Below are 27,969 nucleotides of genomic sequence, written 5' to 3' on the forward strand. Positions count from 1 at the left end.
CAGCTTTTCTACTTCAGCCTACTTGTTTTAATGTTTGTTTCTTAATGTTTCTACTTGTTTTTAAATGCAATTTTTACCTTGTCTGGTCCATTAGGGCACCAGGGTGGATGTCCTGAGGCGTTAACCTGTGTGGTTTAATCTGTGTGGTTTAACATGTGTGGTTTAATCTGTGTGGTTTAACATGTGTGGTTTAACATGTGTGGTTTAACATGTGTGGTTTAATCTGTGTGGTTTAACATGTGTGGTTTAACCTGTGTGGTTTAATCTGTGTGGTTTAACATGTGTGGTTTAATCTGTGTGGTTTAACATGTGTGGTTTAACATGTGTGGTTTAATCTGTGTGGTTTAACATGTGTGGTTTAACATGTGTGGTTTAACATGTGTGGTTTAACCTGTGTGGTTTAACCTGTGTGGTTTAATCTGTGTGGTTTAACATGTGTGGTTTAATCTGTGTGGTTTAACATGTGTGGTTTAATCTGTGTGGTTTAACATGTGTGGTTTAACATGTGTGGTTTAACATGTGTGGTTTGACCTGTGTGGTTTAACATGTGTGGTTTAATCTGTGTGGTTTAACATGTGTGGTTTAATCTGTGTGGTTTAACATGTGTGGTTTAACATGTGTGGTTTGACCTTTGTGGTTTAACCTGTGTGGTTTGACCTGTGTGGTTTGACCTGTGTGGTTTAACCTGTGTGGTTTGACCTTTGTGGTTTAACCTGTGTGGTTTGACCTGTGTGGTTTAACCTGTGTGGTTTAACCTGTGTGGTTTAACCTGTGTGGTTTAACCTGTGTGGTTTAACATGTGTGGTTTGACCTGTGTGGTTTGACCTGTGTGGTTTAACCTGTGTGGTTTAACCTGTGTGGTTTAACCTGTGTGGTTTAACATGTGTGGTTTAACATGTGTGGTTTAACATGTGTGGTTTAACCTGTGTGGTTTAACCTGTGTGGTTTAACATGTGTGGTTTAACCTGTGTGGTTTAACCTGTGTGGTTTAACATGTGTGGTTTGACCTGTGTGGTTTAACATGTGTGGTTTGACCTGTGTGGTTTAACCTGTGTGGTTTAACATGTGTGGTTTAACCTGTGTGGTTTAACCTGTGTGGTTTAACCTGTGTGGTTTAACATGTGTGGTTTGACCTGTGTGGTTTAACCTGTGTGGTTTAACCTGTGTGGTTTAACATGTGTGGTTTGACCTGTGTGGTTTAACATGTGTGGTTTGACCTGTGTGGTTTGACCTGTGTGGTTTGACCTGTGTGGTTTAACCTGTGTGGTTTAACATGTGTGGTTTAACATGTGTGGTTTAACCTGTGTGGTTTAACATGTGTGGTTTAACCTGTGTGGTTTAACATGTGTGGTTTAACCTGTGTGGTTTAACCTGTGTGGTTTAACATGTGTGGTTTAACATGTGTGGTTTAACCTGTGTGGTTTAACATGTGTGGTTTAATCTGTGTGGTTTAATCTGTGTGGTTTAACATGTGTGGTTTAACCTGTGTGGTTTAACATGTGTGGTTTAATCTGTGTGGTTTAATCTGTGTGGTTTAATCTGTGTGGTTTAACCTGTGTGGTTTAACCTGTGTGGTTTAACATGTGTGGTTTAACCTGTGTGGTTTAACATGTGTGGTTTAACCTGTGTGGTTTAACATGTGTGGTTTAATCTGTGTGGTTTAACCTGTGTGGTTTAATCTGTGTGGTTTAACCTGTGTGGTTTAACATGTGTGGTTTAACATGTGTGGTTTAATCTGTGTGGTTTAATCTGTGTGGTTTAATCTGTGTGGTTTAACCTGTGTGGTTTAACCTGTGTGGTTTAACATGTGTGGTTTAACCTGTGTGGTTTAACATGTGTGGTTTAACCTGTGTGGTTTAACATGTGTGGTTTAATCTGTGTGGTTTAATCTGTGTGGTTTAACCTGTGTGGTTTAACCTGTGTGGTTTAACATGTGTGGTTTAACCTGTGTGGTTTAACATGTGTGGTTTAACATGTGTGGTTTAACATGTGTGGTTTAATCTGTGTGGTTTAACATGTGTGGTTTAACATGTGTGGTTTAACCTGTGTGGTTTAACCTGTGTGGTTTGACCTGTGTGGTTTAACCTGTGTGGTTTGACCTGTGTGGTTTAACCTGTGTGGTTTAACCTGTGTGGTTTGACCTGTGTGGTTTGACCTGTGTGGTTTAATCTGTGTGGTTTAATCTGTGTGGTTTAATCTGTGTGGTTTGACCTGTGTGGTTTGACCTGTGTGGTTTAACCTGTGTGGTTTAACCTGTGTGGTTTAACCTGTGTGGTTTGACCTGTGTGGTTTAACATGTGTGGTTTAACATGTGTGGTTTAACATGTGTGGTTTAATCTGTGTGGTTTAATCTGTGTGGTTTAATCTGTGTGGTTTAACATGTGTGGTTTAATCTGTGTGGTTTAATCTGTGTGGTTTAATCTGTGTGGTTTAACCTGTGTGGTTTAACATGTGTGGTTTAATCTGTGTGGTTTAATCTGTGTGGTTTAACATGTGTGGTTTGATCTGTGTGGTTTAATCTGTGTGGTTTGATCCGAGTTATATCATTTTAATGCATTTTTGAATGTCTTTTAAATGAAAAGTTTATGCCTTTTAATGTAATTTGTGCCTGTAAAGCACTTTGAGTTGCCTTGTGTCGGAGTTGTGCTAAATAAACTTGCCTTGAGGACTCATCACCAGAGACAGAAGTGTGTTGTGATTGGAGGATGAGTTGTGATGTCATGGCCCTACCTTGGCAAATGAAGGCAGCTGATTGGAGATCATGGTCTGGAACTGGGTGGTGTTCATGGTCGGTCCGTCATCGGCAGCTTTATGAAACTCTGTGACCAACGTGTTGAGGGCCAGCTCTAAATCTGAGTACTGAGACAGCAGCAGAACACAGACCGTCATTCTGATCAGTGATCAGTGATCAATAACCAGGAACAAAACAGCTCTGATGGCTCTCTTTAAGGATCACATAATCAATCTTCCAGCCGAACATTCACATTATTGACTTCTATGAAACCTTTTAGAGACTTCAAACTTTCTGCGGAGAGAAATCCATCACTGATTGATCACTTGTATCTATGACCTCCATCAATGTGTGAACAGAAGAACGAATGCGACTGTTTGTTTCCTGCTTCCAGAAACTCAAAACTCCCAAAAACCCGACAGGAAGGCAGCGAAGAGGGAAACAGAGGAGACGTCTCACTCTGCTGCTTCTCACAGGAACCATCAACAGATCAGAGCTGTTTCAGCTGGACTGAGTCTTACTACAAGTCCCAGAATGCTCTTCAACCATGATGTATTCTATTGTTTAATGATAACGACTGATGCATAACGTGTTCAGCACTGATGTCACAGCTGCTACATGTCGGGTGGGTTGTGAGTTTGATCAAAGGATCAATAAAGTTGTATTGTTACCTACAAAAATACACCTTCATTCATTTTTAATGAATTTTTGTACTTTCAGTCTGAATGTGACGAGTCATCATTTACCTGGAGAAGTATAAAGAGTTCCGGTGCAGTGCAGAGCTGTCACTGCGTCTCTTATTGATAAAAGGCGGGACGCTAACGAACAGACTCATTATTTCAACACAGGATCTCTGCAGTGACTCACTCAGTATGTCGGCCAATCAGAATCAGTTTGATTTGAAACATCCACTGTTCATATTTCATGAGTCAGTGACGTGATCGTGAGTCAATCACAGTTAATCATTCACATCTACAGACTGAAGCTTCTCTCAGAGCTGCTACAACATGCTTTAGCATGCAAGCTAACACAAACAACAAACAGCTGATTTATACATGAAAAGATAACTTTTCACAGTAGCGTCATAGTGTTAGCGCTGTGATAAGCATCCTGTGTATTGTGTTAGCAGTTGTGTTGCTGAGGTATATTTAGCAGGTCAACAGCAGTTTGTTTTACAGTCCACATGTTACTGACGTTTTGTTCCGACTCTTGCTGCCGACTGCGTGACGTCCACAGTGTTTCTGTCTGTCTGTCTGTCCTCTCACCTCTCTTCTTCTAACAGTCAGACTGTTTCTGCAGAGATGTTCTCTATCTGAACTGAGTCAGAAGACAGAAGACTGAAGTCAGAGAGGACGAAGGACAGAAGTCAGAGAGGACGAAGGACTGAAGTCAGAGAGGACGAAGGACTGAAGTCAGAGAGGACAAAGGACTGAAGTCAGAGAGGACGGAGGACGAAGGACTGAAGTCAGAGAGGACGAAGGACTGAAGTCAGAGAGGACGGAGGACGAAGGACAGAAGTCAGAGAGGACGAAGGACAGAAGTCAGAGAGGACGAAGGACTGAAGTCAGAGAGGACGGAGGACGAAGGACAGAAGTCAGAGAGGACGAAGGACTGAAGTCAGAGAGGACGAAGGACTGAAGTCAGAGAGGACGAAGGACTGAAGTCAGAGAGGACGGAGGACGAAGGACAGAAGTCAGAGAGGACGAAGGACTGAAGTCAGAGAGGACGAAGGACTGAAGTCAGAGAGGACGAAGGACTGAAGTCAGAGAGGACGAAGGACTGAAGTCAGAGAGGACGGAGGACGAAGGACAGAAGTCAGAGAGGACGAAGGACTGAAGTCAGAGAGGACGAAGGACAGAAGTCAGAGAGGACGAAGGACTGAAGTCAGAGAGGACGAAGGACAGAAGTCAGAGAGGACGAAGGACTGAAGTCAGAGAGGACGGAGGACGAAGGACTGAACCAGGCAGCAACTTCGACTCAGCAGATTTAAATCAAGCCACTCACAACTGTTGAAATTTGAGGGTCGACAAAAATTTGGGAGTTTCTCTGTAAATACTGAAACGATGACAACATCAGTGGCCCCTGGAGTGTGAGGGGCCCCGAGCAGCTGTCAGCCTCGGGCCGGGAACAGTTCAACAGCTGAATGCGATCAGATCGAGCTGCTGTTGTGAAACAGGGCGGCGGCTGCAGAGCTGCTCGGCCTCGAGTCAACGGAAACACGCTGATCTGAAACCAGCTGCTGAATCCAGAGGACAGAAACACGACTCACACTCGTCCGTCCACTCGTCCTCACAGCCGTCACACAGAGAAGAAACATTCAGTTCAGGTGAACCGACAGACACAAGACTGTGAGACACACCGGGTCAGAACACATGACTGTATATACTATATGTATATATATATCATACAATTATAAACTTGTGGTGAAACTGAAGAAAAAACGTTGTTCTCTGTTGTAAGTCTGTGTGACATCATCAGTGTGGGCGTGGCTGAAAGTCAAACTGAGACCGATTGTTCAACTGAACCATAAAAACAAATTTGGTCACAAATAACAAAATATTTATTATAGAAAGTAATGTTTTGGTTTTTGATCACATTTCAAAATAAGAGCACACAGAGTCATGAAGAGTCCAGCTGTTATAATCCAGAAACATTAAAGATATTTCTACTTTACTTTTGGTACGTTGAGTATTTTTTGATGCAAATACTTTTGTCCCTTCACTGAAAGTTTAGAGACTTCTACCTGTAATGGAGAATTATTATACTGGTTTCTTTCTTTCCTTCAGAGTGATTATTGATCCTGCCTTTACTGATATATGTTATATATTCCTGATCAGTCATTCAGAGGAGACAGCAGTGCTTCTTCCTCCCTCCTGTTGCTCCGAGAGTCTGACTGAGTGTTCGTCTTTCCTGCGGAGTCTCGGTGTACTTGAACGCACCGTGCTGCGCGAATTTAAATAAAAACGTTTTCTCATTTAAACTCTTCGTCGCTGACCGGAAGTGATGACCGGACACATGACGCGTAATAACACACAAATTTCATCATCAGTCCGAACTTTCAGAACCTCTGACACTGGACCAACCATGTCACCTCATCAGAACCACTCTGCTCCTCTGCTCTCATCCGATCAGCCTGATCGATACCTAATCGATCAGGTATCGATCAGAGCGCCACGTCTCTTACCTTGGTCGCCATCCGAGCAGCTGCTGTCCCGAAAACACCGAAACCACCGAGAGACACGAGAGACTGAGGAGGGCTTCACACACACCCACAGACAACACACACACAGACACACACACACACACACACACACTGTTTCCTGCTGAGAGTCCTCCCACTGTACACACACACACACACACACACACACACACACACACCTCTGTTTGTCTTCTTTCAGTCAGTTTCTTTGTGTCTCGCGGCTGTTTATCAGATCAGACACACCCACCGCACACACACACACGCGCGCGCGCAGACACACCTGGTGAACAGTTAGAGTCCGATCAAACACCTGCAGGGTGGAAAGTAACTAAGTATTTGTACTCCTGCTCTGTTCTCGAGGCTGTGTGTGTTAGTTACTTTTCACTCCGTTACATTTATCTGATAACTTTAGTTACAGATTACTTTGTGCGTCAGCACTTTAGCAGAACACTAAGAAACTACAGAACAGATTTCCAGTGAACATGAGTCTGGACTCAGAACGGACCTCACTAACTCCTGGTGCTGATCCAGATGAAGAGCATGTGGGTTGGTTTCTCAGGTCCAGTTCTGGTTTCATGACTGCATCAAACCCATGTAGGTCTCACAAACACACCTGTGAAGTTTAGAGACTGTTTGTCCACAGGTCACACACGGACCGCTGGACGAGACCCAGGTTCTGCTGAATGTGGGTCAGGACTTTTAACTGTAAAAGAACCAGATCTGATCTTTTTTCATGCTTTAATAACTTGAACCACACAGTGAAACCTCTAAACCAGGGTCCTGGGCACTGGGTCCTGCAGAGTCCTGGCGGGTCCTGGAGGGTCCTGCAGAGTCCTGGAGGGTCCTGGAGGGTCCTGCAGAGTCCTGGAGGGTCCTGGAGGGTCCTGGAGGGTCCTGGAAGGTCCTGGAAGTCTTGGGTATGGTCAGGTGTGTATGATGACAGTTTGGAGGGTTTGGTTCTGGAGGCTGCAGGTTTCTGGTGAGGTGAAGGAGTCAAAGGAGGCATCGCTGTCATCTGACCCGGGTCGGTCCTGGTACGTCATGTCTGCTTCACTGACAGCAGCCAGCGTGGGAAAACAGAAGTTTACTGGCTCAGAGACAGCAGGTCAGTCAGGAGTAATCACACAGTAATAAACTGATCAATATCTGACTGATCAACAGTGCAACAGATCAGCTTCATCAATATTCTGCTGTGTTCTTTTACATGTGCACACGAGCAGAAACATGAGAGGCCGTGATGTTAAAACACGAGCAGAACACTGTGTTCATCAGAGGCTGTGTGTCAGTTCAGGGTCTGCATCCTCTGAAGGACTCGGTCTTTGTGGTCTGTGAAGGCGAGTCCTTCAGATAGACCTTGTTAACCTCGTCAGCCGTTGTTAAATGTGACGGTCTAGCCCAGGGGTCGGCAACCCAAGATGTTCAAAGAGCCATATTGGACCAAAAAAACAAAAAACAAATCTGTCTGGAGCCGCTAAAACTTAAAAGCCTTATATAAGCCTTATATGAAGGCAACACAGGCTGTAAGTGTATATTAGCTATATTAGCCTAATATCAAAATGACTCAGTAGGCTACAAATGCATAATGAGCATTCATGATTAAATGTTTATTTTCCCTGCAGCGCATCCTGGAGAGAACGACACACCACGTGACTACTCTGCTGTACCATATTTGGTGCTTTAAGTTTAACTTCCATTACAATATTAATATATTATGTTTTGTTGCATTGATTAATTTATAGAAATACTGTAAAGAAATCCATGTTTGGCCTTTCAGTGGTATTTATTCGATCATTTCTTCTTGCGGCCCATCAGAGTTCACATACCTGCATAACAGCGCCGCTGTTCGATATCGATCACATCACACGACTCATCACAGGCAACTGAGTACGCTGGAGCTGAATTAATGTCCTTGATTTGCCGATTGGTGATGTCGCCTGCCATTTTAATGGCCCCTTCTTTCACCGTGTTTGCGGAGAGAGGCATGTCTTTAATTTTCTGGATTATCTCGGTTTTGTTTTTGAAGTCTGAAAACAGGTGCTCTGATATATTGATGAATGAATCCTTCATGTAATCACCATCCGTGAACGGTTTTCCACGCTTTATTATCTCTCGGGTTGCAACAAAACTTGCAGCAGTAGTGGAGTTTGGAGATGCAATCCACTTCTTAAATCTACCTCTCCTCTAATTTCTCCAGAAGAACTGCAATCGCACGTTTTCTCTCACTCCCAAATGGGTAGTCGGCTGCAAATTTAGCCTTCCCTGGAAATGTCGTTCCAAATTACTCTTTTTATTGTTCGACAACTTCTCATTACAAAGCAAACATGCAGGCAATCCTTCCGCATTGGCAATGAAAGCAAATGATTCGGTCCATTCTTCCTTGAATGCTCTGTTCTCATCAGCTATCTTTCTGTTTTTCCCTTTGGGATCCATGGCTCTTGACACACCCGCCGGTTTGTTTACAACAGCCACCTGCCTGGCACGGCGCCGCGCTGAAACGTGTGTCGCAGGCTATGACGCAAATCTTCGTTGACAGAAATGTTGAAATTTAATATTTATTATGCACATTTTTACAGCATTGGAAACCGTTAAGAATGTTTGTCCTCCTACAGAAACCATATTAAAACAAAAAATATATCCCCCCATCCATTTTCATACATTTCTGAAGAGGCTCCAGGGAGCCACCAGGGGGGCGCTACAGAGCCGCGGGTTGCCGACCCCTGGTCTAGCCTTTGGAGCATTTCCTGGTTGTGTCACCAGATGTTTTACCCTTACATCACGATTTCTGCCGCCCAGGCCCAAGAAAGTGACAAGCTACGCCACGTGATGTCGCCATTTTCTCTCTTTCTTTCTTCTTTTTCGGGCACACAAAGAATCTTGGGATATGTGAGGCCACGCAGGATCGTAGCGGTGCATCCTCCAGAAACAGGGAGCAGAAGGAGCATCTGGAGGAGCTTCAGACTGGGACAGACTTCATGTTGTGATGTAATCAGCCTTCAGATGCTCCTCTGAAGGATGCACACCTGAACTGAGACACAGCCATGGTCTCTTATGTTTCTGATCAGGTGCTCAGGTGTCCCACCTGCTGTCACTCTCTCCTCCATCACATCCTTGTGTTCTCCTGATGTCACAGTTTGAGATCGTCCTCTTCGGCTTCTTCGCTCTGCGGTCGGCGATGTGAGTGGAGTTCTGAGCTGCAGACGATGAGCTGAGCTGTTCGTCTTCGCTGGAGCCGCTGAGAGAAACAAGCAGAGCAGGAAGTCAACCAGGTTTAAACAACAGCAGATCTCAGAGCAGTGAGGAGTGTCCTCTGTCACTGAGCTCTCTGTTCTTCTTCTCAATCATTTCTTTTCCACGTTAAACTGTAACTGTGTCGTCTGATCGGTCTGAACACTCACCGCTCCTCCTCGCCGTCCTCCTGGCAGGTCGGAGGTCGCGCACAGACGACACACGTGTTTCCCAAACTGTGGAAACATGGCCGACAGTACAGGCCTGCAAAAACAAGACAGCAGCAGCTCATAAAAACAGACGAGACAGAAACGCGAGAGCTGGAACGGCTGACAGGAAGTGAAATATTAACTGCAGGCAGCTCAGAGAGCAGCGACGTCTCTGCTGATCTGTACAGACCGAACCAACACCACGTCCAGATCTTTGAAAACCACCTTCTGGTCTGGTGTTCTGATCAAACCTGAGTCGCTTTGTGGGAAAACAAACATGATTTAGAACAAATTAACTTCATGTTTATATGTTATAAATATTATAAAAACTGTCGTCCACTGTCAGAAACCCCTCAGCGCTCGACTCAGACATGAAGCTGAACAGTTATTAACAGCTCGTTTCAGAGAGAAGAAACGTTAAAGGAACATTTCCCCAGTTCAATCATCTCGTCCCTCCACACTGATGGAAGGTGAAGCTGGCTCAGAGTGTTAGTGAACATCACAGCTGACAAGCTGTATGGAGACATCGGAGGACTTTATATCCTCAGGAGGAGGAGAGGAGGACTTTATATCATCAGGAGGAGGAGAGGAGGACTTTATATCATCAGGAGGAGAGGAGGACTTTATATCATCAGGAGGAGGAGAGGAGGACTTTATATCATCAGGAGGAGAGGAGGACTTTATATCATCAGGAGGAGGAGAGGAGGACTTTATATCATCAGGAGGAGAGGAGGAGGACTTTATATCATCAGGAGGAGGAGAGGAGGACTTTATATCATCAGGAGGAGGAGAGGAGGACTTTATATCATCAGGAGGAGGAGAGGAGGACTTTATATCCTCAGGAGGAGGAGAGGAGGACTTTATATCATCAGGAGGAGGAGAGGAGGACTTTATATCATCAGGAGGAGGAGAGGAGGACTTTATATCATCAGGAGGAGGAGAGGAGGACTTTATATCATCAGGAGGAGGAGAGGAGGACTTTATATCCTCAGGAGGAGAGGAGGACTTTATATCATCAGGAGGAGAGGAGGACTTTATATCATCAGGAGGAGGAGAGGAGGACTTTATATCATCAGGAGGAGAGGAGGACTTTATATCATCAGGAGGAGGAGAGGAGGACTTTATATCATCAGGAGGAGAGGAGGACTTTATATCATCAGGAGGAGGAGAGGAGGACTTTATATCATCAGGAGGAGGAGAGGAGGACTTTATATCATCAGGAGGAGGAGAGGAGGACTTTATATCATCAGGAGGAGAGGAGGACTTTATATCCTCAGGAGGAGAGGAGGACTTTATATCATCAGGAGGAGGAGAGGAGGACTTTATATCATCAGGAGGAGAGGAGGACTTTATATCCTCAGGAGGAGGAGAGGAGGACTTTATATCATCAGGAGGAGGAGAGGAGGACTTTATATCATCAGGAGGAGGAGAGGAGGACTTTATATCATCAGGAGGAGAGGAGGACTTTATATCATCAGGAGGAGAGGAGGACTTTATATCATCAGGAGGAGGAGAGGAGGACTTTATATCATCAGGAGGAGGAGAGGAGGACTTTATATCATCAGGAGGAGAGGAGGACTTTATATCATCAGGAGGAGAGGAGGACTTTATATCATCAGGAGGAGGAGAGGAGGACTTTATATCATCAGGAGGAGAGGAGGACTTTATATCATCAGGAGGAGGAGAGGAGGACTTTATATCATCAGGAGGAGGAGAGGAGGACTTTATATCATCAGGAGGAGGAGAGGAGGACTTTATATCATCAGGAGGAGGAGAGGAGGACTTTATATCATCAGGAGGAGGAGAGGAGGACTTTATATCATCAGGAGGAGAGGAGGACTTTATATCATCAGGAGGAGGAGAGGGAGGACTTTATATCATCAGGAGGAGGAGAGGAGGACTTTGTATCATCAGGAGGAGGAGAGGAGGACTTTATATCATCAGGAGGAGGAGAGGAGGACTTTATATCATCAGGAGGAGGAGAGGAGGACTTTATATCATCAGGAGGAGGAGAGGAGGACTTTATATCCTCAGGAGGAGGAGAGGAGGACTTTATATCATCAGGAGGAGGAGAGGAGGACTTTATATCATCAGGAGGAGGAGAGGAGGACTGAGGTTATATTGTTGGGTGAACTGTTCCTTTAATTCATCTCTGACCTCTTGATAAAGGTCAGCTGTGCAGTAAGCGGCAGCTGAAGGGTTAAATGTGTTCCTGTCTGTGTGTAGTTACAGTTACAGTCTGTTATCTGTCCCACTTCAGCTGAGTCAACAACAGCCAGAGCTGTAGGACACTCCCTCAGTACACACACACACACACACACACACACACACACACACACACAGTAACAATAGAATAGTTCAGGGTCACAACTCAGAGTGTGAAGATCAACAGCCGGTTGTTTAAACTCTTCTGTATGAACATATTTCACAGCTCCTGTTCATCCTGGGCTTTACAACATGTTCAAATAATATTCAGCTAAAGAGAAAAATTCAGTTTGTTGCGAAGTTCAGTTCCTTAAATCTGTCCAGAGTGAGCCCTCTGCACAGACAAATCAATAAAGGATCTCTGATAAAGAAAATACACCAAAACATCCAATGATGTCAGAGTTTCCTCTGGTACCAGTCAGCTAATTGTTTTCATTGCTAAGTTAGCTGCAGGCTAACACTAAGCTAGCTGCAGGCTAAAGCTAAGCTTGTCCTCTTTGAAGGGTTGTGTGTTGTTTGTTTTGTTAAATAAAAGTTTAATTCTGTTTCCCTGTCGAGTTTCTTCTGTCCTGTCGTCTTTCCTCTGTCCTGTCGAGTCTCCTCTGTCCTGTCGAGTCTCCTCTGTCCTGTCGTCTTTCTTCTGTCCTGTCGTCTTTCCTCTGTCCTGTCGAGTCTCCTCTGTCCTGTCGAGTCTCCTCTGTCCTGTCGAGTCTCCTCTGTCCTGTTGAGTCTCCTCTGTCCTGTTGTCTTTCCTCTGTCCTGTCGAGTCTCCTCTGTCCTGTTGTCTTTCTTCTGTCCTGTCGTCTTTCCTCTGTCCTGTCGAGTCTCCTCTGTCCTGTCGAGTTTCTTCTGTCCTGTCGTCTTTCCTCTGTCCTGTTGTCTTTCCTCTGTCCTGTCGAGTCTCCTCTGTCCTGTTGTCTTTCCTCTGTCCTGTCGAGTCTCCTCTGTCCTGTCGTCTTTCCTCTGTCCTGTCGAGTCTCCTCTGTCCTGTCGAGTCTCCTCTGTCCTGTTGTCTTTCCTCTGTCCTGTCGAGTCTCCTCTGTCCTGTTGTCTTTCCTCTGTCCTGTCGAGTCTCCTCTGTCCTGTCGTCTTTCCTCTGTCCTGTCGAGTCTCCTCTGTCCTGTCAAGTTTCCTCTGCTTTGGGTTCCAACAGATTGTGTTACATCGTTAACTTCGTTTCAAAAAGGACTCAGGACTGTCAGCTCTAACCTGGACACAGTGGGACATCACAGACGACCACGTTGTCCTCCTCCGGTCTCACCACCTCACCACAGGACAGACAGCTGACTGCTGACAGACCGAGCAGGTGAGACAGGTGAGCTCCTCCAGGTAACCTGAGACACACACACAGGGTTCATTTGAAAAGATCCAGATATACTTCAGACTTCAGGATAATAAACATGTTTGACATGTTTGTACCTCAGCAGGAGAGTTTGAAGACAACTCTCTTCACCTCCTCCTCCTCCTCCTCCTCCACCTCTCCTGGCTGCAGAACACCTCAGGGCTCTTCCTACCGTCCTCCTCTGATCCAGGATCTGCTGCCGGAGGAACCGGATCCTCTCCTGATGAACACACAGACAGCAGCAGGAACCTCGTCAGGTCAACACTGACTGCTGCTGCCGAGGAGCCTCTGAGCAACACGGTGATGTTATACATGATGAAGGTTAGAGGGGGAATAAACAGCAGGATGAGGACCAGAGTGTGTTTGTGAAGGTGAAGGCGGCTGTGAAAAGTGATGCACAGATAAACAGACATGTTGGAACAGCAGAGCGCCGGCTGGCTGACGGACAGAATGAAATGGCCTCCAGAGGAACACGAGGAACAGGAGGAACAGGAGGAACACGAGGAACACGAGGAACACGAGGAAAAGGAGGAACACGAGGAACAGTAGGGACAGGAGGAACACGAGGAACAGGAGGAACACAAGGAACACGAGGAACACAAGGAACACGAGGGACAGGAGGAACACGAGGAACACGAGGAACAGGAGGAACACGAGGAACACGAGGAACAGGAGGAAACAGGGGGAACAGGAGGAACACGAGGAACACGAGGAACACAAGGAACACGAGAGACAGGAGGAACAGGGGGAACACGAGGAACAGGAGGAACACGAGGAACACAAGGAACAGGAGGAACACGAGGAACACAAGGAACACGAGGAAAAGGAGGAACACGAGGAACAGTAGGGACAGGAGGAACACGAGGAACAGGAGGAACAGGGGGAACAGGGGGAACAGGAGGAACACGAGGAACACGAGGAACACAAGGAACACGAGGGACAGGAGGAACACGAGGAACACGAGGAACAGGAGGAACACGAGGAACACGAGGAACAGGAGGAACAGGGGGAACAGGAGGAACACGAGGAACACGAGGAACACAAGGAACACGAGGGACAGGAGGAACAGGGGGAACACGAGGAACAGGAGGAACACGAGGAACACAAGGAACAGGAGGAACACGAGGAACACGAGGAACACAAGGAACACGAGGAAAAGGAGGAACACGAGGAACAGTAGGGACAGGAGGAACACGAGGAACAGGAGGAACAGGGGGAACAGGGGGAACAGGAGGAACAGGAGGAACACGAGGAACACAAGGAACACGAGGGACAGAGGAACACGAGGAACAGTAGGGACAGGAGGAACACGAGGAACACGAGGAACAGGAGGAACACGAGGAACAGGAGGAACACGAGGAACACAAGGAACAGGAGGAACACGAGGAACACAAGGAACAGTAGGGACAGGAGGAACACGAGGAACACAAGGAACAGGAGGAACACGAGGAACACAAGGAACAGGAGGAACACGAGGAACAGGAGGAACATGGCTGAACGCTGACTGATCTGTAAAACACAACAGTGTAGACCTACTTAAGTAGTATTTGAGTAATTGTACTCAGTTACATTCTGTCATTGCATACCTGAATAACACTTGAATACTTCATTTGTGAGCTATGCTAGCTTGTAATGCTACGCTATGGAGCCAGAACAGTCTCATAATGAATAAATGCACGAAAAAGGACTCACAAATGTATTTTGGGAGTTGTGTATATATATGACTCGATACACAAATGCAAAAAATACAAAAAAAGTAATTCAAATATAAAAATAAGATTTGTAAACATATTTGTAATGCGCACACAAATATTTCTTGTTTTAAATATATGCAATAAAAATTCACAAATGTACAAATCGTCAGTTATTTGCAATTTTCACCTAAAACATATTTGGAAGTTGTTACATTGATATATGAATTGTCAAACGTGCATTTGTCTCAGTGCTTTTAATTTGTAAACCTCCCTGCATTTGTGTACAGACTTTTTGAGACTCATCTAGCACGACTCTGATTCACAAATGTGTTTTTTCTACAAGGGGGTCGTCTGCAGCCAATCAGATGTCTCACTCCTTTACAGCCAATCACATGAGTGCCTCCCCACAAGGGGTTTTAACTGACGTCATTACAGCGCGCAACAGATCTAGGATGATATGGATCTAGAGTCCAGCCTATGGGGGCGGCCATGACAAATAACTACTTCCGCTGGCGGTGTTCTGTGTCCGGTTGCCTGCAACTGCATGACTGACTGCTGCCGCTAAGCTAGCCCTGAACAACTAGCGTTATATCATAAATGCTAAATTGTTTTTAAAATGAGCTCAGGTACAACATGTGCCTTTGTTGGTTGCCAAAACAATTCATGAACATTTTTTCAGAAACGTCTCGTGTAGTACATCAACAACTTAGACAAACATGTCCGTGCCCTGCGCCCTACACGCCATGCTGAGGAAGGAGGAACAGAGACTAGCACGGCTCGCGGCTTTGACACTAAAATAAATATTTGGGTTTAAGAATATCTTCCACAGAATAGCTGCTGCGTGACTGCATGACTTCCCTAACCCGGCGATGTCCGAGCAGCCGCCTGTCTCCACGACTCCACTTTCCTTCAGCATTATCCAGCTGTATGTTTAGCTTGATTGACACTCTGGCTGGGCGCTACTGCTGCCTTCAGAAATATAAACTCACTGTGTTTCTTCAACAGTACTTTCCCTATTTTGTTACTGTGCAGGTAGTTGTATGCTTCTGTGCTTTTGTAACTGCGTAATTCTCCGCTGTCAACACCTTCAGAAAATATAAGATAATTAACTATGTCGATGTAGCTAACTTCAGGCCACTGCTTCATGTCATCTGCCCACTCTGTGAGAACTGACGGGTGAGGCACTGTGAGAACTGTCCTCACGACTTATTAAAACATCCGTTCTGTGTATCCACCTCTGATTTTTGTACATTTTGTCGCTTTCTTTGTGTTAAAAGCCGGTTTTTAGAGCGAGCATGACAGCTACACTAGCATAAACACCGAGTTCAACCGGAAGAGCAAAGCCGACTACCGCTATGAACCATGGGTAAACTCTGTTGCGCGCTGTAATGACGTCAGTTAAAACCCCTCGTGGGGAGGCACTCATGTGATTGGCTGTAAAGGAGTGAGACATCTGATTGGCTGCAGACGACCCCCTTGTAGAAAAAACGCATTTGTGAATCGGAGTCGTGCTAGATGAGTCTCAAAAATCTGCACACAAATGCAGGGAGGTTAGAAAATTAAAAGCACTGAGACAAATGCACGTTTGACAATTTATATATATTAATGTAACAACTTCCAAATATGTTTTTGATGAAAATTGCAAATAACTGACGATTTGTACATTTGTGAAATTTTTTTACTCATATTTAAAACAAGAAATATTTGTGTGCGCATCACAAATATGTTTACAAATCTTATTTTTATATGTGAATTTTTTTTAACTTATATATGGATTGAAGCATATTTGTGTGTGCATTGAAAATGCATTTGTGTATCGAGTCATATATATACACAACTCCCCAAATACATTTGTGAGTCCTTTTTTGTGCATTTATCCATCATGAGACTGTTCTGGCTCCATGCTACGCTGCTACACTGACTTCCTGTTTGACTTCTCCTGGACTGCACAGAGTCCCGAGCGGCTCAGAGTGTTTGTCGTCTGTTTTGGGTCTTGTGGGTGTTTTTTGGGGGTTTGGTGCAGGTCCAGACGTGTCGACATTTCCTCGTCTCTCTCATTCTGCAGATTCCTCACATGCCTCTCTGCTCAGTGAACTCTCACCCACAACAGCTGCTCCTCTCCTCTGATAACAGGCTGCAGCTCCTCACCTGTCTGTCTGTCTGTCTGTCTGTCTGTAACACACACCTTGACAGTGAGAGCAGGAGTGGGCGGGGCTTACAGGAGGACAACCTGCCCTCAGGCTTCTTCTTTTACTCTTTCTGCTACATGTCACCTGAGAACGTTCCAGAAACATTCCAAAATAAAATCTGAGCAGACGTCCAGGAAGTGTCTCCTCCTCTGATCCTCTCTGAGCTCGCTGTCACAGGAAGCTGTCAGAGTCTCACAGGAGTGTGTGTGTGTGTGTGTGTGTGTGTGTGTGAGTGTACCAGCTCTCTCTCTGGATGATATGAAGCACACACGACTCGTCTGCAGCGCTGCACGAGTCCTCCGCTCAGAGAGACGAGCAGAGAGAGACCCAACAGGAACCCTGCAGCACAGAGCAGAACCTTCAGAACCAGTGGAACCAGTGGACATACAGAACATCTGCAGCCATGGGAGGGTCTACTGTTCTTACTTTTACTCTGAAGACTTTAACTCAGGTTGAATTACCAGTGCAGGACATGTAGTATGTGTATGTTGTGTTATCAGTACTTTTACTGAAATAAAGTATGAATACTTGATGATGTCACTTCCTGTGTACCTAGGATGAAGCAGGTGAGGTAGTCCGGCTCTGACGGCTCCAGCAGACACTTCCTGCTGATCACCGTCATGTTTCCTCCCTGCAGGATGTTAAACGAGGCCACCAGGTCTCTGAAGATATCGGAGGCGTAACCGGACCCGTTCACCTGCACCGCCACCGTGACCGGGGCTGATGGGACACATGTTACCATGGTTACCACTGCTCGGACTGACATCACAGACTCATTGGTCTTAGGTCGGTTGTCTCACCTCTGGCCACAATGTCTCCCTTAACCTGGTGGTGCACCTGGTCCAGCATCCAGAACACCAGGAAGTCCAGCGCCACCAGCATGCCGCCCATCACCAGGTGTCTGAGGACCGAGGCCACGCCCACCAACACCGCCCGCTGCTCCCGGGCCGACAGGTGAAACGACACTGCAGGACGGACGCTTCGCTTTACTCCAGGTCACTTTGTGGATTTCAGTTCAGATGACTTCACCCACACACACACACACACACACACACACAGGTGTACTAACGTGGTGTGATGTAGGTCTGCGCCTCTCTGCGTGTGATTGGCAGGACTGAGACTCCGCCCCCTGAGGTCAGCTGCCGGTCGAGCTCTTCAAACTGAGCGCTGATGTAGATGTTATCAAAGTCGAGCTCCTGGAGGAACCTGCGCCTGTACTGCACCGCCCTGCACACACACACACACACACACACGCACACACACACACACACACACACACACACACACACACACACACACACACACACACACACACACACCCACACACACACACACATTAACACCAGCTGCTGTGTCGATGAGGTGAAGTGATGAGGTGAACTGGAGCGTGAGCAGCACCTGAGGAAGGACCAGGCGAGCAGGACCAGGCCGCTGTACACCAGCGGCTGACTCAGCTTCTGAAACACCTGCAGCTCTGATGAAACCTCCTCCATGATGTCCTGAGACACCTGCTGCAGAGAGCGGCTGCTGTTGGCGTCCAGGTCAAAGGTCACCGAGGCCGAGAGGTTAAAGTCAAACTCCCGCTTCAGTCGCTCGAACGCTGCCACAGCGGCTGTAGGAGGACAGACTCGGAGGCTCAGCGTCGGCAGTCACGGTGTCAATAAAGGTTTCAAACAGAAAGAATCACTGAACTCACGAGCTGCCAGACGTTTCTTCAGATGGTCGGCGATGTAGGCGGGGATGGAACAGAAGAGTTCTCCGGCTGACAGACACAGAATCAGTAGCAAAGATGAAAACAAGGACCGCGACTCACCAACACCTTCATCAACACGGTCAAATCAGTGCAGAGCTCCTTTAAAGTCTTCTGACAGGAAAGGGAGGCGACGATGTCAGTGAACGCACCGCGGGCGATGCTGCAGAGCGGCAGGAAGCCGTCCACGATGTCACACAGGAAGTTGAAGTCTCCCAGCAGCTCGGAGCAGTCGGCCCGGGCCTCGGCGAACACCTGCCGGCACTTCCTGTACGGAGAGCCCAGTTTGGCGTTACAGACGTCGCCGATGTTAACCAGGAAGTGGAGCACGTTCCTCAGAGTGCGAGCTGCAGGGTCAGAGGTCAGAGGTGAGTCACATGACTCCACGTTTGAGATTTATTGTTTTATTATCAAAATATTTACACCAATTTATTCCCAAACTTTTCAAGGTTTGCAGGGACCTCTCAAAAAACCTCCTTCACTGCCTCCAAGAACCTCATCCAGAACCTCATCCAGAACCTCTTTCAGAACCTCATCCAGAACCTTCCCAAGAACACCAGTCCCTCACGGACTCCTGTAACTTCCCCAAGGACCCTATTACCTCTTCAAGGACTACTCCTCTGTAAAACTACTTCAAGACCTCCCAGTCAAGCACTCCTTTAACATCCCTAAGGACCCCTGGAACATCTTCAAGGCCCCCAAGAACTTCCAGAACCTACTTGAGAACTCTTCCACAATGAGCACCCCAACATTTTCAAGGTTCCTAGAACTTCCTTAAGAAATTCCAGAACCTCCTTAAGCACTTTTTCCTCAAAGGGCCAATAACCTCAGTGCAATCTCTTCAAGGACTCCTGGAATGTCACTAAAACACCATTAAGTACTTCCAGAACCTCTCCAGGAGACCTCAAGGTTATGGGCCCATGTAGAGTTTCCTGAGGTGCTGAAAGAAGTTTAAGGTTCTCTTGTGAATTCTCCAGCAGTAGAAGGTTCAGGGGTCCTTGAGAGAGGCTGTGGGTCCTTATAATATCCTGGAGACCACTTCAAGACTCCAGGAACTCAAACTGTGTTTGAAACTCTGCAGGCGACTTTAACACGAACAAACCTGAAGATAAATATTATTTATGTTTCTACGTCAAACTGCAGCGTCGCTCACCAACATGGCGGACGGCGCCGGTCAGAGCGCCGATGAAGTTCTGGACTCGTCCTGCGATAGACAGAGCGTTACTGCTGACCGCCCGGATCCTGTCCAACGCAGCTGTGAACACACACACACACACACGCACGCACACACACGCACGCGCACACACACACACACGCACGCACGCACATACGCGCGCGCACACACACACACACGCGCACACACGCACGCACACACGCACGCACATGCACACACACACAAACACACACACACACGCACACAAAACAAGTTTTCACTAAACGGAGAAAAAACACAATACAAAAATTCTCCATTACAATTTAAAGTAGTCAAAGTATTTTAGCAAAAAGCTTTTGAATGTTCAGGACTAAAAACTAAAAAAAACACCAGAGCTGCTTCCTGTTGTGTGATGACGCAGGTAGGCGGGTCTTACAGAAAAGGGGCGTGGCCGCTCTCTGCATCAGTTCCTTCGTCTGATTGGCTGCCAGCTGGGCTCCACACAGCAGGCTGGCGGCGGCCCGCTCCGTGTTCTCTAACGTGTTGGTGAGAGGACCGGACAGCAGCACCGAGCAGAACAGGAAGAAGAGGAAGCTCCTCCCCCGAGCTGAAACAGACCAGGACACGCCCCCTTTAGAAGCCACGCCTTTCATCAGGAGCCCCAAACTTTATCGAATAAAAACTTTAGACAAACATCCAGAGAACAGTCCGTCAGTTCACAACAGTATAACTTTAGTAGAAGGTAACTGAAGTCAGTCATATGAACAGTACTCGAGTAAAAGTCTTCAAGTGTCTGATACAGAGAAGTACCATTGTTTGGATCAATACAGTCACTAATCAATACATTTACATGTGTGTATAAACTGAGTCAGCTGATCATCACAATCACTGTTTCTGTCTGACTGATGAGAAAATCAGTTCATTTACAACATGCAGCATGTAATCTGTAAAGTAACTAGTAACTAAAGTTATCAGTAAACGAGTAAGAGTACTAATACTCTGTTACATAAAGTAAAGACACCTCACACAGGTGTGTCCAGACTGACACTACGGCTCAAACTGACCTGAGACCAGCGAAGGCAGCAGCACGGCGACGTCGGCTCGTATGTCAGCTGACAGGCCCAGACCGAAGGCCGTCAGGCCGGCCAGCGCCAGCGTGGAGTAGACGCACAACCACAGCGGCTGATTCTGCAGGATCAGAGCCGCGACTCCGTACAGAGACGCCAACAGCAGCCCTGACACAAACGCCACCAGGCTCCGCCCTCCCTCACACAGGTGACCTCTGACCTTCCTCCACCTGCTGCGCCCAGAGCGTCCTGCTGACCTGAGGAGGAACGATGACATCAGCAGGGAGGGACTCGTAAAGATACGCTGTTAAAATATTACTGAACATCGTCTGATATTAAATGTTCTTCAGGATCATCAGCACCAGTAACACATCTGTACATGTGTGTGTGTGCTGTGTACGATCAATGGGTCCAGTGATCATCGATTGATTATTGGATACAATGTTTGTTGCTGATAAAATGAGCAAAATTTTCAGCATGTAATCTGTAAAGTAACTAGTAACTAAAGTAATCAAAAACATCTAGATTCAGTCCAGGAAGGAGAAGCTGCAGCTGACTGCTGGTGAGTCACAGAGTTATAGATCTGTGAAATGATTATTTGATGAATATGATTAGTGTCTAATAAGCCCATGAGGGCTGGGCACCAACCATGGTGTTTGACATTTAATAAACCAATCAATCAATCAATCAATCAATATAGATCCACTGTTCACTCTGTGAGGACGTTAGCTGTAATATGTCATCTTGTCTGGATACTTTTGGGGTAAATTGTTGTGAATCTGTTGAAGCTGAGTGTTAACAGGCAGTTTGTCCGAGTCAGCTGTGACCAACAGTCTGACTGCAGGGCGGAGCTAAACCTGCACGAGGTAAATCTAGAACATCAGGTCCGATCAGTACAGCGCCAGCTGCAGCGTCAGGACAGCAGAACACAGACTGAACCCCTGATTTCCACTGGATACGGGTCGCTGTGTTGCGGCTCTGATCCGGTTTTGCTCCGCTGTCCAGCAATCCCCACCGGTTGCGGTTTGAGTCCGCCACAGTGCAGTACGGTAGACAGCTGGCGTCACGAGGCCGAGAAGTTCCCACGATAATCACATGATCACTCACGACCGCAGTTACAGGTCTGTGTTATAAAAACAACAACAGGAAGTGTTCCTGACCAAAGGATCAGCAGAAGAGCTTGTGTTTGTCTCTTTTTTGAGATTTGTGTGCAGGTGTCAACACGGAGTGTTTTATTTTGAAAGTAACTGGATGTTGTTTGTTATTTCGACGCTTGACTTCCTGTCTGCTCCGTGCTAAATTCAGATGAATTACTGCGTTGTGTTACGGCATCTGCCAGAAATAGAAGTCCTGTGTATCTGCTCCGTCCAGAACCTCGTCCCACTCGTCAGTCCTCGTTCTCCTCGACTTATCTTCTGTGTTCGACAGTCAACCACCAGATCCTCGCCTCCTCTCTGGCTGAACATGGCTGACTCGGCTCTGACCCGGTTCACATTGTTACTCCTCATGGCTGAAACAAAGAGAAGGCCTTGTAGCTGCAGTACCATCATCCTGTTTAGAAGTGCTCAGCTGTTCTCTGTCAGAGCAAGGAAAGTACCCAGGAGGCCTGCACTGCATAAAGCACTGAGAAGGAATCCCCAAGAAGTCCAGCAGAGTCACAGTTGCTGTATATGGACATTATAAGTGCTGTGTATGAAATAAATAAAAGATTTGGATATCTTTTAGAAGGTATTCCACCTGTATACTCTAAACATGGAAGCTAATCATGGAGAAGGCTGTTGATGGTGCCCCGTGTTCATTAATGAATCATAGTTACATACGTTACCCTGCTGTCTGGAACCTGGTGCCCCTCAAGGCTCAGTATCAGGACCGGTTCTGTTTCCACTAACACTAGATGACGAGGCTCTGCAGTCTCATGGATTCTCTGACCGCTGTTCTGCTGACGACACCAACTGTTCCTCTCTTTCCCCTCGTCCTCCTCCAACAGCCACGTTGTGACGCTCATCTCTGAATGTCTGCATCATCTCTGAATGTCTGCATCATCTCTGAATGTCTGCATCATCTCTGAATGTCTGCATCATCTCTGAATGTCTGCATCATCTCTGAATGTCTGCATCATGTCTGAATGTCTGCATCATCTCTGAATGTCTGCATCATGTCTGAATGTCTGCATCATGTCTGAATGTCTGAATGTCTGCATCATGTCTGAATGTCTGCATCATCTCTGAATGTCTGCATCATGTCTGAATGTCTGCATCATCTCTGAATGTCTGCATCATCTCTGAATGTCTGCATCATCTCTGAATGTCTACATCATCTCTGAATGTCTGCATCATCTCTGAATGTCTGCATCATGTCTGAATGTCTGCATCATGTCTGAATGTCTGCATCATCTCTGAATGTCTGCATCATCTCTGAATGTCTGCATCATCTCTGAATGTCTGCATCATCTCTGAATGTCTGCATCATCTCTGAATGTCTGCATCATCTCTGAATGTCTGCATCATGTCTGAATGTCTGCATCATCTCTGAATGTCTGCATCATCTCTGAATGTCTGCATCATCTCTGAATGTCTGCATCATCTCTGAATGTCTGCATCATCTCTGAATGTCTGCATCATGTCTGAATGTCTGCATCATGTCTGAATGTCTGCATCATCTCTGAATGTCTGCATCATCTCTGAATGTCTGCATCATCTCTGAATGTCTGCATCATCTCTGAATGTCTACATCATCTCTGAATGTCTGCATCATCTCTGAATGTCTGCATCATCTCTGAATGTCTGCATCATCTCTGAATGTCTGCATCATCTCTGAATGTCAGCATCATCTCTGAATGTCTGCATCATCTCTGAATGTCTGCATCATCTCTGAATGTCTGCATCATCTCTGAATGTCTGCATCATCTCTGAATGTCTGCATCATCTCTGAATGTCTGCATCATCTCTGCTTGGACAGCTGCTCATCACCTCAAACTCAACCTGAGTAAACCTGAACTCCTCTTCATCCCGGGACAGACTGCCCTCACATGGACCTGTCAGTCACTGTCCAGGACGTCACAGTATCACCTTCATCAGCGGTGAGGAACCTGGGCGTAATCCTCGATGATGGACTGTCCTGCACCCCCAACATCACTGCTGTGGTCCGATCCTGCAGATTTACCCTCTACAACATCTGCAGGATCCGGTCTTTCCTCAAAGGACACAACAGAACTCCTGGTCCAAGCGCTGGTCCTCTCCCTCCTGGACTACAGTTACTCCCTCTTGGCTGGACTCTCAGCCTCTGTAACTAAACCACTGCAGTGTATCCAGAACGCTGCAGCGCCTCGTTTACAATCTACCCAAACTCTCCCATGTGACCCGCCGACCAACATCAGGACAGCAGAGTCTCTCTCTGTCTGCAGCAGGAGACTCCAGACTCTCTGTTCAGACTTCTCCTCCACCACAGAGCACCACTCCCCCCAACAAAAGAAAGAAATTAAAGTATTCACTTGTACGTTTGTATCGTTGCACTTCTATCACAGCATTTACAGACTTAAAGAATCTTTGATAAATAACAGTTAGGATCCTCAGATGACGACTTGACAATTGTTTCTATATTTCTTTTACTCTATCGACAGTGATGTCGTGGTTTCTCTCTGTGACAAATGTACTTATTAAGTCACTTTGGACAAAAGCGTCTGCTAAATGCTGTAAATGTAAATCTGAGTAAAAGGTTCAGATATCTCAACACTGTATGTGAGTACAGTAGTTGAGTAAATGCACCTTCCTATCACACGGCTCTTCTTAATGCTGTAGAATGCTCCTTTCACTTGAATGAGCCTTCACAACGTTCAGCGGTTAATTATCTTCCTGTAACAGACCGTTGCTAAGCATATTTGACGGTCGTCAAGGAAAGAGGCCTTTCTGCCTCTCATTCATGTAGTTCGTATCACTCCGCGCTCTAAAATCTTTGCTCCGCAAGTAGTCCGGTCACTTTTCACCCCAGCGTCCTTGGTTGCTAAGCGACGTCAGCTGATCTGTAGTCTACTTCATGTTGAAAAAACGTCCTGCTCGGCCTCCAGTGTGGATGAGTTTCACACTAACTTTAATATTCTTGGAAAATACGGTGTTTTCAACTCTTGGCAAAAGGCTGAGTTGTCGAAAAACACTTTGAACAGTAACAAATAAATTGTAAAAAGACACACTGCGTCAAGTTTTTTTTCGTGTTTGTTCGTCCAGTCGGGACTTATTTTCCCGATAATGACCGCAGTTCTATACGTTATCCCTTACATATCTGACAGCTTTAGCATTTAGCATTCCCTGCTGGAAAACCAGCTTAGACCAGCACCAAATCCAGTGACCAGCCACCAACAACAGCAGCACCTGTTGTGTTATATGTTATGTTAGAACATACTGCTGGTCCAGGCTGGTTCTTCCAGCAGGGTTGGCTTCCTGCTAGCTAACAGCTGCACTATTTCTCCTGTGTAAACTCACCTGTTCAGCCTGATGGCCTGTGTGACTCCGCCCCTCTTCACCTGGACTCTGACATCAGTCTTCATCAGGCGTCTGTGCCTCTCCTCTCGCTTCATCTTCTCTCTGTGTCTCCCTGAATCCAGCGTCAACGTCTCCTGGAGACCAAAGAAGCCTGACGTCACTCTGAAGCTTCCAGAAGCTCCAACTGACAAACTGACCAACTGACCAACAGGACTCAGTCTGCCAGCCTGTCACTGAAGACGGATCATGACTCACCTTAAGGCAACTTCAGCTCCTCGCAGCAGTCAGTTCAGATCTTTAGATTGTTCTTGTGTTTCTGAAGCTAACTGTTTGCTAACTTTGAGCTAACTGTTAGTTAACTTTGAGATAACTGTTAGTTAACTTTGAGCTAACTGTTAGTTAACTTTGAGTTAACTGTTATCTAACTTTGAGTTAATTGTTTGCTAACTTTGAGCTAACTGTTTTCTAACTTTGAGTTAACTGTTAGTTAACTTTGAGTTAACTGTTAGTTAACTTTGAGTAAACTGTTTGCTAACTTTGAGCTAACTGTTTGCTAACTTTGAGTTAACTGTTTTCTAACTTTGAGCTAACTGTTAGTTAACTTTGAGTTAACTGTTAGTTAACTTTGAGCTAACTGTTCGTTAACTTTGAGTTAACTGTTATCTAACTTTGAGCTAACTGTTAGTTAACTTTGAGTTAACTGTTATCTAACTTTGAGCTAACTGTTAGTTAACTTTGAGTTAACTGTTAGTTAACTTTGAGTTAACTGTTATCTAATTTTGAGCTAACTGTTAGTTAACTTTGAGTTAACTGTTATCTAACTTTGAGTTAATTGTTTGCTAACTTTGAGCTAACTGTTTTCTAACTTTGAGTTAACTGTTAGTTAACTTTGAGTTAACTGTTAGTTAACTTTGAGTAAACTGTTTGCTAACTTTGAGCTAACTGTTTGCTAACTTTGCGCTAACTGTTTTCTAACTTTGAGCTGACTGTTTGCTAACTTTGAGTTAACTGTTAGCTAACTTTGAGCTAACTGTTTTCTAACTTTGCGCTAACTGTTTGCTAACTTTGAGTTAACTGTTTGCTAACTTTGAGCTACCTGTTTTCTAACTTTGAGCTAACTGTTTGCTAACTTTGAGCCAACTGTTTGCTAACTTTGAGTTAACTGTTTGCTAACTTTGAGCTACCTGTTTTCTAACTTTGAGCTAACTGTTTGCTAACTTTGAGTTAACTGTTTGCTAACTTTGAGTTGACTGTTAGCTAACTTTGAGCTAACTGTTTTCTAACTTTGAGCTAACTGTTTGCTAACTTTGAGTTAACTGTTTGCTAACTTTGAGTTAATATTGAGCTAGCTGTAGCAGCTTTGTTAGCTACATGTTTACAGTCTGTAGTTTCTCTGTGTGACTGTCCAGCTGTTTGTCTCTGTCCTCCAGCTGTGGAGAGGATTACTTTGACCTACCTGCCTCATGCTGTCTATGGATTTTTCTTCAGCCAATCAGAAGAGCTCCAGGTGGCTCACCTGGTCCTCAGGGCGCTGTTTGGAGCAGTGAGTGGTACAGGTAACATCCACTGACTCAGGTGTATGTTTAGTAACAGAAAGCATCTTCAGACCAAACACCAAGAAAATATTGGAACATTAAAGTAACAGAAAACAATTCGAAGTGATCAGAAATGAAGCGTCATTCACCTTCATGTACTTCCTATCATCAGTTCTCTTCCTGGGCGTCGCTCGCAGCCTGCCGCTGACCTTTGACCTGCAGCTGGCAGCAGCAGCTCTGTTTGTCTGTGAGGAGACGTCTCTCTCACACACACACACACACACACACACACACACACACACACACACAAACACACACTTACAGTGACACACATCTGTTCCAGCTGTGTTCGCAGTAGGCGGAGCCTTCTCAGCCTCCTCCAGATGTTCAGTCCTTCTGATGTTTCCCAGCATGCTCGGCTCCCGTGGACGTGCCTACCTGATGCTGTTCATGCTGTCTGTGCTGTGCAGAGGTGAGTGCACACACACACACACACACACAGATGTGTACATATCACACTAACTTTAAACGTCCTTCTGTCTCGTGATGATGTCACAGGACCACTTTCTAACATCCAGCGTAACGTGGAGACGGCCGCTCTGTCTCTGAGCTGCAACCTGGACCTGCAGGTCCATCACAGCAGGACGCTGTGGAGGGAGGCCGTCAGGCCGGCCGTCCTCATCACACAGCAGCTGATGGTGAGAGAGAAGCAGAGGCGTCTTCAGTCTGTCCTCAGAGTATCAGAGTAAAAAGTCTCCCTCTGAAGGACATTTGTGCTCAAAGCTAACTGAAGCTCACGTCATATTAATAGAATTCAAAGACTATTAAAGTTAAAGGTAGAATCAGTAGGATTTGTCCCAGCTGTTCCTGAACGCACCACAAAGACAGTTGATTGTTGAGTCTCATTCCCAGGACGTCAAATAGACACATGTTGGGTTGGTAAAGCGTCCCGAGCAGCAACAAAGAGAGAAAATCAGAAACTCTCTGCAGATACGAGACACTAACACGCCTTTTCTCCACATTCCAGTCTCCCTCTCTGTCTGTTTACGTCTGTCCGTCTGCGTCCGTCACATGGAGGCTGCAGCTGACGGAGACCAGGTGTTTGACTGTGGGGGGTTGTGATGATGTCACAGGGGTCAGAGGTCGGAGGTCATCCATCCGTGTTTCATTTCTTGTTCAGGATGATGAAGCAGAG

At 45.9% G+C, this 27,969-nt stretch overlaps 2 protein-coding genes across 5 annotated transcripts in view; one reads left to right on the plus strand and one right to left on the minus strand.

Moving 5' to 3' along the window:
* Positions 1–6,651: 6,651 nt before the first annotated feature.
* On the minus strand, positions 6,652–25,368 carry dcst2 (DC-STAMP domain containing 2). Of its 3 annotated transcripts, XM_030410921.1 has the most exons (18): positions 25,240–25,357; positions 22,115–22,274; positions 20,762–21,021; positions 20,134–20,304; positions 19,698–19,799; positions 18,697–18,891; positions 18,491–18,556; positions 18,193–18,406; positions 17,864–18,021; positions 17,595–17,759; positions 17,347–17,514; positions 17,033–17,133; positions 12,989–13,131; positions 12,779–12,903; positions 9,326–9,419; positions 9,010–9,162; positions 6,805–6,983; positions 6,657–6,734 (listed from the first exon to the last, which is right to left on the minus strand). In XM_030410921.1, the coding sequence occupies exons 2-17, from the start codon at positions 22,270–22,272 to the stop codon at positions 6,854–6,856; spliced, it is 2,403 nt and encodes an 800-aa protein (XP_030266781.1). In that variant the 5' UTR covers positions 22,273–22,274; positions 25,240–25,357; the 3' UTR covers positions 6,657–6,734; positions 6,805–6,853. The 3 variants fall into 3 exon arrangements, with proteins under 3 accessions (XP_030266780.1, XP_030266782.1, XP_030266781.1); XM_030410920.1 differs by having other exon boundaries at positions 6,652–6,983; XM_030410922.1 differs by lacking the exon at positions 22,115–22,274 and having other exon boundaries at positions 6,652–6,983; positions 25,240–25,368.
* Positions 25,343–27,969, plus strand: part of dcst1 (DC-STAMP domain containing 1) — a 3,149-nt gene continuing 522 nt past the window's right edge. Inside the window, exons 1-7 of one of the 2 annotated variants that reach the window (XM_030410924.1) lie at positions 25,343–25,522; positions 26,670–26,795; positions 26,947–27,021; positions 27,118–27,246; positions 27,333–27,472; positions 27,802–27,872; positions 27,955–27,969. The exon at positions 27,955–27,969 is cut by the window's right edge and continues 154 nt beyond it. In XM_030410924.1, the coding sequence (XP_030266784.1) occupies positions 25,486–25,522; positions 26,670–26,795; positions 26,947–27,021; positions 27,118–27,246; positions 27,333–27,472; positions 27,802–27,872; positions 27,955–27,969 (593 nt within the window). In that variant the 5' untranslated portion in view covers positions 25,343–25,485. The remainder of the gene's footprint in view (positions 25,523–26,669; positions 26,796–26,946; positions 27,022–27,117; positions 27,247–27,332; positions 27,473–27,801; positions 27,873–27,954) is intronic. The other variant, XM_030410923.1, reaches the window with a different exon arrangement.

Source organism: Sparus aurata, unplaced genomic scaffold (assembly GCF_900880675.1).
Source record: "Sparus aurata unplaced genomic scaffold, fSpaAur1.1, whole genome shotgun sequence".
NCBI classification, from domain to species: Eukaryota; Metazoa; Chordata; class Actinopteri; order Spariformes; family Sparidae; genus Sparus; species Sparus aurata.

Excerpts from the sequence above, each read along its gene's own strand:
- dcst2 (XM_030410920.1), bottom strand. The coding sequence starts at position 22,272 with ATGAGGAGTAACAATGTGAACCGGGTCAGAGCCGAGTCAGCCATGTTC. Across the intron at positions 18,892-19,697 it reads CGGCGCCGTCCGCCATGTTG|CTCGCACTCTGAGGAACGTG; the intron begins GTGAGCGACGCT and ends CTGACCCTGCAG. Across the intron at positions 12,904-12,988 it reads CTTCAAACTCTCCTGCTGAG|GTTACCTGGAGGAGCTCACC; the intron begins GTACAAACATGT and ends TGTGTGTCTCAG.